Source organism: Triturus cristatus, chromosome 5_2, assembly GCF_964204655.1.
Source record: "Triturus cristatus chromosome 5_2, aTriCri1.1, whole genome shotgun sequence".
NCBI lineage: Eukaryota > Metazoa > Chordata > Amphibia > Caudata > Salamandridae > Triturus > Triturus cristatus.
The window spans coordinates 1,127,091,340-1,127,102,388 of NC_140588.1; the positions used below are offsets into that span (position 1 = coordinate 1,127,091,340).

At 46.1% G+C, this 11,049-nt stretch overlaps 1 protein-coding gene across 1 annotated transcript in view; it reads right to left on the reverse strand.

Moving 5' to 3' along the window:
• The window catches only part of LOC146829886 (vomeronasal type-2 receptor 116-like), a 77,495-nt gene extending 76,070 nt beyond the window's left edge, over positions 1-1,425 (reverse strand). The window contains exon 1 of the mRNA XM_085606561.1: positions 1,231-1,425. Within this exon, the coding sequence (XP_085462687.1) occupies positions 1,231-1,425 (195 nt within the window). The remainder of the gene's footprint in view (positions 1-1,230) is intronic.
• Between the last annotated feature and the right edge of the window lie 9,624 nt (positions 1,426-11,049).

Consider the following 11,049-nt stretch of genomic DNA (forward strand, 5'->3'; position numbering starts at 1 on the left):
TCCTACGCCGACGACACCCAGCTGATCGTCTCCCTCACCAACGACCCCGCCACCGCCAGAACCAACCTACATGAAGGGATGAAAGACGTAGCCGAGTGGATGACGAACAGCCGCCTGAAACTGAACTCAGATAAGACGGAAGTCCTCATCCTGGGATCATCACCCTCCGCCTGGGACGACTCCTGGTGGCCCCCTGCCCTTGGCAGCGCACCCAAACCAACAGACCACGCACGCAACCTGGGCTTCGTCCTGGACTCCTCCCTCTCCATGAACAGACAAGTCAACGCCGTCTCCGCATCATGCTTCAACATCCTACGCATGCTACGTAAGATCTTCCGGTGGATCCCCACCGAAACCAGGAAGACGGTCACCCAGGCCCTCGTCACCAGCCGACTGGACTACGGCAACTCCCTCTACGCCGGAACCACAGCCAAACTCCAGAAACGACTCCAGCGCATCCAGAACGCCTCAGCACGCCTCATCCTGGACATTCCCCGACACAGCCACATCTCCGTACACCTGAGAAACCTGCACTGGCTCCCCGTCAGCAAGAGAATCACGTTCCGACTCCTCACCCACGCACACAAAGCTCTCCACAACCAAGGCCCAAGATACCTCAACGACCGCGTGACCTTCTACACTCCCACCCGCCAGCTTCGATCAACCAGCCACGCCCTCGTCACCGTCCCCCGCATCCGAAGAGCCACAACAGGAGGAAGATCCTTCTCCTACCTGGCTGCCAAGACGTGGAACTCCCTCCCCATCCACCTCCGCCTGACCCAAGACCACCTCTCCTTCAGGAAGCAACTCAAGACCTGGCTGTTCGAGCAGTAGCGGACCCCCCTCCCCCAAGCGCCTTGAGACCCTCCGGGTGAGTAGCGCGCTATACAAATGCTTGATTGATTGATTGATTGTAAAATATAGGCGCTCCTTCTTTATCGATATATAATTCTGCTGTACAAGAAATAGATTTAAGCACTGCTCAATAGTTCCTATGCCCCTTTGAAAACCAAAATGTAGGTCACTTATTACCCCGTTTTCCTCCGCCCAGTTTTGTAATTTTGCTAAAATTACTCTACCGAGGATTTTTATTATAGATGAATCGAGTAGGGATATTGGCCTATAACATGCACAATTTTATCTATCCCCCTTTTTATAAATGGGAACGATAATAGATGTAAACCATGACGGACTTAAGCCCCTCGCTAAGGCTGCATTAAAGAGCTGTACCAGAATGGGGCCCCAGAAATCGCTGTTTGCTTTATATAGATCAGCTGGGATCCCATCTGGACCTGCTGCCTTTCCGCTCTTTGTAGCTTTCAGGCTCAGTAAGACCTCAGGCAGGGTAACCACTATTTTTTCGGCAACCTCCCCTTTCTCCCGTAGGATCTCCAATGGAGTAACCGCTACTTTTTGTACATCCATCCCTTTCACACATAGTGAGGTAGAAACTTTATGTGAGCTCTGTTCTAAGCACATATAGAGTGTGGAAAAATGTGTGACCCAGTCATCCTCACTAATTGCAATTTCTAAACGAGCCTTAGTATTATCAAAAAGGAGAGGCGCATTAACCACCCTCCAAAATGCAGATGTATCTTTAGACTGTGAGGCATCACATAGTTCTTCCCAAACCATCCTCTTTATGGTATTCTTCCTCTGTTGCAGTGCCAAATTGTAACGGTTCCTTAAATCCCTTATTAAGGAGGGGTCCCGGGGTTCCCGGTGAATGGCATGCTTAAGCTCAGTCAGGGCCTTAGTGCATGCATGATCGAACCATCTTCTACCATTTTTCGACCTAGTCCTGGAAACCGTCCTCAGACTCTCTTTAACGGTGGCTGCTATAATATTAAAATGTTCTATTATATTTTCGCTTTTTGAATTTTCATCCAGGCAAATTCTAAAGCTATCTGTACAGGTATTAACCAGTTTAGCTAAGAATTCGTCCGGCACCACCTTACTCCACTTAAGGGAATACCCATTTTGTCTCCCCATCAAAACATCCGGGGCAGCCTGTATCTGCGCGCTATCATGTTGGCATGCTGTGAATGGGCTATCAATTTCAAGTACTTGTGGGTAATGATCACTCAGTGGCAATTCATAAATCTTGAAACTAGAGACCCTGAATCCAGAGGTATTCGAACAAAAAATAAAATCAATGGTAGTCGATGCAGCACTCCCAATAAAGGTTGGGAGAAATGGTGTTGGGCGCGTAGCCAATTCGTTTACATATCCCAAATCACAATTAAATAATGTCTCGTTCAACAAGTCCCCAGTTAGAGTATGATCAAAGTGTGTGAGATTAATGTCTTGCACTAACATTAAACCACAAATTCCTTTTTGACCCTTTTTGCAAAGATGACAGTTAAAATCCCCCCCCCCATAAAATCATTACTTCCCTCATCTTGCTGTCTATCTCCCCTTGTAAATCATTATTTAGCCTTTTCATAATCTCTTGAATTACAGTACTTGAGATATTATTATAAAAATGTATAATAACAAGACCGATCCCAGATTTAGTATCTATCACAACTTTGTGATAGAAACTACACTCTGAGTGGAAGCGGACCTTCTCATATGATAAACGATTTGAGAGGTACGTAATTAGACCTCCTTTAGGTCTCCCATGTGTCCCTCCTACTGCCGGAGTGCAGTAAGTTTTGTACCCAATTAAATGTATGGGCTCTATGGTCCAAGTTTCTTGCAAGGCCACCATGTCCATACTATCCGTGGCTATTTTCCAAGAGGGATTAGAAATTTTCTGTTTTAAACCTGCCACGTTCCAAAACATCACAGTACAATTTTCTTTATGGCTAGGTATTATTCCCTCGTCCATGACAACATGGCCCCTATCAGTCTCATTTATTTCAGCTGTAGATTCACCCAGGATTTCTATTGGGCCGGAGATCAGATTTTGGCTACTTTGAAAAGGTGATCCCTTTTTACATTTGACATACTCCTGTGCCACCAGTTTGTCCAGATTATTCACTTCTTTACTTACTGGTATGATCTTATTAGACAGAATGCCAGTGGTCGTATCAGGGTTTTCCTGCGAAAAACTGAGCACTAGTGGATTTAAAATAGTGTTTACGGGTGAGAACAGGTCAGGAAATTTTTCATACTCCGGGCGTCAGTCAACCATGTCCAGTGGACTAAATCTATTATAGCATGGGAGGGAATATGGAACAAACTGTGCACCTGGCCAATCTCCACAATATTGCTGGCCAACCTGTTGATTTCTCCCTGCCCTTCGCTGTATTCGGGTCCAGTAGTCATCTTCCCTCCCTCCCTGACTGTTAAGATTTAAGTCCCTACGCATGTCATATCTCCTCCCTTCCATAGCAAAATGTTCGTCCCTGGTCCAGCTCCATCTGTCATCTGGCTGTTCAGTTGGGGTATAAAAATAAGACAGGGGTCTAACTATAATCGACAAACCCTGATTCCTAGGGGCCCCCCGACAGATATAATCTACTGTTTGCGGGTTTTCAAAAGTTATGACCACACAATCCCCCTGTGATCTCTTCCTATTGTAACCCACCCATGGCACCCTTTGGACCATTAAAATTCTGCTGGCTAAAACTGAGGGTATGGGATAATTAGAGTTTAAACAGTGTATCACCTTGTTTCTGAGTGCTTCAAAGGGTTCCATGATATGAGGAGCCAATTCTGGGACCCCTAATAATACTACCACATAAGGGCATGCGTCTGGAGGTAAATTGATGCTTCTACGTTTTTCAGTTTTCTCGTGTTGGGCTTTATCAGGATTAGAAGTGGGTGCAGAGGGCAGGACTGTTGTACATAAAGTTGCTTCAGTAACCGGGGTTGGTTTGAGAGCATCTATGCTCGCTACCTGGCCGATAGTATTTTGCATGGATTTAATTAGAGAAGTTGTAGGTGTTATTTTCTTCCCTTCCAACCGTTTATCATTTATTATCAACGGTTTATCCACCGGTGTGATCTCATGATTAACCCTTTTTTCCTGGCTACAGTGCTGTATTTTTATATCTTTCTGCAATAACTGAAGTAGCTTCTCTATACCATGAAGCCTCTCTTCTATGGGGCAAGTAAGGATTTAACCCCTTCGCTGCTGCGGACATTCCGCTGCAGCGCTGGGGGGGGCAGGGGGGCAGCGCGGCGGGCCTGTGCTCATGACGGAGCCGCTCCGTCATGAGCCACAGTTGAGCTGTGCTCATGACGGAACGGTTCCGTCATGACTCCGCCCATTTGCGTTGTCGCCCCGCACAGGCGGGGAAACAGCGCCGCGCAGGCGGAGCGGCCGCCGGCAGGATTGTCATGACGGAACCGTTCCGTCATGAGCACACGACAACCGTGGCTCATGACGGAACGGTTCCGTCATGAGCAGGGAAGGGGCTAATTAGCGTCGATAAAGTATGTATCAAGGAATCCTCCCTTTCTGCAGATTCACCCGTACTATTAACCATGATACTCTCACTAAAAGTATCAGCTAATGTCTCATCTGGTAAGGTGACATCTATCATAGGCATGGATATTATCTTACGCCTAGCAACTTCTTTCTCTGATTCAGTCCCAGTTACTTTTACCACAGGCTCTTTAGTGCTCACCTCTCTAGTACCACCCATCTTAACTGCTTTTACCTTTACTTTTTTGCCAGTTAACTTATTATTTTTAGCACATAATAATTGGATTCTGAGGGGCCAAATAGGTACCAGCATTGTTATGTTCCTCCACGTGTGTTTGTAGTGGAGGAAATTCGGGTAAAATATTTTCGGGGCTACGTGCCACAGCTATGTTGCCCAACGATGACCTCTTAGCAAACGCTAGATCTTGGGATACCCTTCTCTCCATTAGTACTATCCCTTGATCTATCATCGAGTGTTCCTGTCAGCTTAATCCCCCCAGTCGCAGTCTTACTTCTGGTTTCCCGCGTGGTCATTGTGTGTGGGCTATTATCAGACATATGCAAAACTGGATTTGTCCTCACTAATAATATTAGGATAGTTAGGGCCATATGTAGGTAGGGACACATTTACCACTTCATAAATACCGAATTTTACTGATTCGGTATTTATGAAGTGGTAAATGATATGTAGGTAATTGGTCCATAAATATTACCGATTCGGAATAATTCGGTAATTACCGAATCGGTATATTCGGTAATGGGGGGAACACATGCAAGGGTGGCAGGGTGTCACATTGACACCCTGTTGCACCCCTGAAACGGCCATGTGTGCACATGTGGCACACATACATGCCCATGTCTGCCACATTGCACACTTGTAGGCACTATGAAATGCGTTTCACCATCCATACTTTATTTACCACCAACTATTAGTTGGTGGTAAATACCGACTCCAAACATCACTCACACACTCCCCCTACATCTCATTTCTGTATTTGGAATTTACCGAATCGGTAAAATTACCGAATCGGTAATTTTACCGATTCGGTAAATTCCGAATACAGAAATTGTCCCCCTACATACCAAAAGCCAAAATACCGGTCGGTAACGGTATAATTACCGAAAATCGGCCGTTACCGACCGGTATTTGGCTTCCTACATGAGGCCCTTAAAGATATCTAATATCACTTAAACAAAAACAGGACATAGGAGTAACGCTACAGAATATAACTGGCAGAATATAGTATGGGCAATATCATGAGGTCCCCACCAATGAGAACCATACAGGATCCACACAATATATTAAGTACTAGACCTTCCAATCCGTAATTCTCTGTCTCGTTACCATCCAGGGGCCAGGGTCTCTGGCCCGTCCCGGCCTCCTCGTGCCTCTGAGGGCCACAGAGGGCCCGCCCTTTGCCCGGGCTTAGCGAAGCAAAGCGTGAGGCGCTGAAGAAGGTTCAGGGGTCAAGGGGGCGGGGCCTCCGCTGCTCTCACTGCTGCCGCTGCTCCTGGTGTCTCCCGTTGGCGTCAGAGACTCTGTGCCTGCAGGTGAGTGTCCCCCAAAGCGATGTGCGTCCCCAATTATTAACCGGCTTATTTGGGCTTAGCGACATTTCTTCTATTATTTTACTCTGGAACGCCCCCTTTGCATCTCATTAGAGATTCAAGGGGAAGCGTAGAGTAAAAGGGTGCTAACATGCAAATTTGCGTGTTAGCACCCTGTTGTTGATAGGGCGCTAGTTTTATCTCTGCTTTTTTGGCTTTTAAAGCCAAAAAAGCAGAGATAAAGCCCTTGTTGATATGCCCCTTAGTTAGTTAGTGTGAGAGAGAGTTAGTAAGACAGAGAGAGAGTGAGATAGTGAGAGAGAGTCAGAGATTTAGTTAGTGAGAGTGAGAGAGTCAGTTAGTTTGTGCATGTTTGCCTTGGAGCCCAGCATCAGGAGGTTTGCACCGCAGCAAAGCACAAAAGGTGACACAAACAACCCTTGAAAAATAAGGATTCCAAGACAGGAAGGCCCCGGGTCTGGTCCACGACGCCACTTGACGTGTAAGTTCATGTTACACACACGTGTAAGTTCATATTACACACGCAAACAGATTGGACTCCAAGTACAAAGCTTTCACAACATGTAAACCTGTTCTTGTGCATCTATTTACCCAGTTGGTAGCCAGGATGTCGTGGGCCTGGCGCAAACAAGAGAAATGCCCCCTTTGACTACTGTGGGGGTTGTAAATACAGCAAATATCAGAATTCAATGGCCCCTGGGGCTCTGGGCCCGGTGCCACAGCAGTTACCCATGTGTAATGTTCCCTCATGACAGGGCGCTGTTAGGCATAACTAAATCTACTCTAGGGGCATAGAGGAGGCTTTCAAGGAGGGGATGTTCGTGGGGTGCTGGGGGAACCCCAAACTAGGAGTTATTCAAAAACGTGGCTTTCACAGTCTAGAAATGACCCGAGATGATCACTCTAGGCTGGAACGGGAACGGTAGTGCAAGGGGAGTGGATTCACTTCGAAGAAAACTATTTCCCCTGTGAATAAAACATATAATAAAATAAAATAAAATATGCAACTACACAGACCTGAAGTCATGTTTCCATTTGTACAATATCACATGTGGCAACGCCCCAATGTGGTTGGAATCTGCAGTTCACAGCGGTTTCCAGAAGCACGCCTGGGTCATGCAATGGTTACAGGGTTCTCCTCCTGTAAACCTTTGTGGGTTCCTGGCAGCAGCTGATGTCCCCCCATGCAGGTGTGTTATCCTGGGGTGCACCTTTAAGACTGTCCTGAGCCCTGGACCCTGTGATGCTTTGCTCTGGAGGTTTCCCCTCTACCTCACCGACAGCACAGAGCTTCTGTGCACCCACCCACGTGCCAAGAGTGTCTTCTGAGGCTCATAAATCCGGTCCAGTGACCGCGACATCCTCGGTGAGAAACAAATGCTCCAGAGACTGCTGGAGGGCGGGGGTGAGGGGGGCAGTGAGGGTCCTTCTAGGTGAGGGGCAGAGAAGAGGCCATCAGACAGGGGGCACGCCCACAAAACCATAACTTGTGAAGATTCACAAACCTTTCACATGGCTTTTCAGAGAGTACTGCTGCACAGGACCACTAACCAGTGTCTGAGTATGTGTAAGCGGGGGGCGGGGGGCGGGGGGGGGGTAAACTTCTGCATTTTAGGTGATGGAGTATCCCAGCATGAAAAACCTAAACATATGTATAATACACATCAGCAGTTCAGCAGGCCTGGCAGCAGGCTGTCAATCAACAGGGTTATATACTCGTGGAAATATATCATGCAGATATTCAAGTGCACACCTGGGAGTTGTATCAACCCCCTTAAGGGTAGAAATGTACAAAATGCAAACAAGGAAACCTGCGATCCATAGATTTCTAATTTGTTTAATATTGTACATGAATTAACCTCAACATCAGTCCACTTATGTGTGGAATGAAGGTGTGCGTATGAGAGCGAGAGAGGTCACCTTTTATCTGTGAAAACTGTGCTGTACAAAGCGCCATTCGGCAAAGAGCGCATCTACACACAGAGTACTTCCCTAAGTGCCAGGCACCACTGTGCAATGTCTGCTTTATGAGACCAAAAAATACTTTTGCTTTCATCCAATTGTTTTTACATCTGTTGGGGCCGGGCGGAGTGGGGGAGGAGGGCTGTTGACCCTCAGCAACAATACAGTTGTACAAAAACCATGAAAAAAGAAATTAAACATTATCGAATGAATAAAGCTGGCTGTAGATGTCAGATCCAGAGCCTCTGGCGTTGCCAGTGCTTGTTGACAAAGGATGTCTGTAGGAGAATATCTCACAATGGAGTGGAGAGGGGCAGGGTGAGGGTTTGGTAATCTTCCGGAGGTCACTTGGGGTTGGGGGTCTATGTTCTAAAAACATGAACTTTCTCTGCTTCTACACGGAGCAGGGACTTGTAACACTTCTCACACGGGCTGCTGAAAAATTGTGCCTAAAGTAGAAACAGAGTAGCCTTGCTTGCTTTCTTCATCCCTCGGTTCTCCAAAATAAATCCTGTTTCTACCGGTTGAAAAGTACGTTGTAAACTAAAGTAGAAAGACTGCTGGGGTCAGTCTGGAAAAGTTATAAGTGGGAGTCACCTTAACTCTAGCGCATTAAAGTTCCGCAGCGCCTGTACTTAGAGCTTACAACTTGTTAGATGTCGTCAGGGCGCAATTGTTTCAGTCTTGTGTGTTTTTTTAAAATACAGATCATTGTTATCGGACTCATTAGTGCTCTTAGTTTCGTCCAATTACTCCATTGTCAGCAAATCAATACTACAACTCCCAGAATGCATCAGTTTGTGAAGGAAAAGCCTGTTACCGCTGGTGGTTTTCACCTTCAGCGGGAATGCCGTACCACAGGCTGTAATACAGAATACAGGCACTGCTGACATCCCCCCTCTTAAAAGTGGTAATCTTGTCCGAGTGGTAATGTACCACAGTGGTCTTTCTTTCAGAATAAGAGTCATATGGTGCAAACATGAGTGCTATGTGTCGGCTATTTGAACATCACGTCATTAGGACATCTGTCCTGGGCTTTAGGACACAAAACAATAGAATTAAGACAAATAAATAAATATTGGACTTTAATGTCCATGCCCAGTTTGATTAATCCTCATCTCCCAACATGCTTCCCACGTCACAGGTGAAAGGTGAATAGATTGGCCGCCGTGTACTGATTTCTTTGTGCTTGTTTTAAAAAGCTGTTCTGCAAATGAAAATACAGATGCAATTAACCCCTTGAGTGCCCATGACGAGATGGTCTCGTCATGGGCCGCGGTTGCGCTGTGCCCATGACGAGACTATCTCGTCATGAACCCCGCCCGCTAATTCAACGCCCGGCACAGGGCGGGGAAAGGGCGGGGCACACAAGGGGTTAAGTTTGAAGGCAGCATCTTTTAATGCCCGCGATTTTGAAGCGATATGGGATGGCAGCAGTCAAACAATTAACTCCAAATGGTAATTGCTATGAACTGTAACTCCGTTTCCATGGCGAGCGGAGAATCCCCGCAGAGCACATTTGAACTCATTGATATCTGACAAATGTCACTTTTAATTTGAAGTATGTCCGTTTACTTGTTCCAGCTCCAATTGCACGTTTCCGTCTAAACAAGTAAATTTGGCAAGTTTCCGCTCCGGGCCGGATGCAATCAGCTCCCAGCCGAGCTTTGGTCTCTAAATGAAAATAAGTGCAGGGAAAAGTCGGGCTATTTGGAGGAGGAAGAGAGGCCAGTCCTCGTGACATGCGACTGAGCATCCGTAAGGCCCAAACAGAGTTAACCCGGTTTCTGTCAGAGAAACGAGGCTCACCTGGTAGCTTGGGTCCAGCTCAATGCTTTCCTAAGAGAAAGTGAGACAGTTGAGTGGACTACCGCTAGGAAACACCAACAGAGTTAAGACATCAAGCAATTAAGTTTGGAAACACAAACGCGGCCCTGCGGCGCGAAAATGAAACAGGCTAACAAGTGGGAGGGGTGGGGGGAGTGCGAGAGAACACACAGCTATTCCCTTGCGGGAATGAGCAAGCATTTGTTGCCAAAGCCCGCTCTCGCAAGGGAACTGCCAGATGTGCACGCGTTGCCATTGGAAGCAATGCAACGCGTGAACGTTTAAGGCTGAAAAGCCGAAGCGATTTCTATAGGTCTTTTCCTAAGCAACGCATGCGCGCTGCATTGGCGAGACCTAAAAAGGAGCTTGTGGTCTTAAGGAGTTTGAGGGGAGAGTGCTGACGCCTTTCAAGCACGTGCCCTATGAAGAGGCCTTAAACAATAATATAATGGGTAGAGTTCTGCTTGTAGGTGGCAATTACAGATCTGATTTGCCTTTTCTCCCCACTTTTAAGGGTAATACTCGATATAGTAATGTAGATCATGTGTTCTTGTCTTATGATTTAGCTCATCTTTTTATTGGAATTTAATATTTTTGATCTTAATACAATAGTAGCAAATTCTAACCTCAATTTAAGGGGTGGTAAGTATCAGTTTGATTGCCAAGCTTTTGAATGTACACAGATTAAATGAGTTAAGGTTGATTGGAAGAAAGTAAATAAAGAACAACTTCTGTATTAGTTGATTAGAAAGAATCAGAATATCATAACTGTCGCGACGAAACATGAGGAAGAACTGACCACTATTTTAGCTATTTGTAACTTATTATGTGCCTCCATTTCCTCAAGCGTGACCACAAAAAACAGGCTAGGAGCCAACACACTTTTTGTGGTACAATCATGCATGTAGTGCTGCGCACCAACATTTAAAAGTGGCACCTAGAAAATCCCACAAGATAGAGCTGAGACTATCAGGGCCAAGAAAGGGTACAAAGTAGTATTGGATGAGAAAATCAGAGATTAGAGCCAAGGCAAGGGCAGATGCCTGATGCAGGGTCTCTTACAGATAGCACTGCCTTGGAAGGGAGTTAATATTTCTTCATTTATTGACCATCATGGATCAAATATTGAGGGGCATGTGTAGAAGGAGTTAACGCTGCCATAGCATCAAAAAGCTTTTTTTTTTACAAGTTGCCGCTAACTGCAGCTAGCTGCAGTTTCCAAGCATAAACGGGAATTTTTAGGATCGCCACTTCAGTTAGCGGGACTTAACAACAATTAGATGCAAGGAAGGTGTTCCTGTGCAAATACTGCC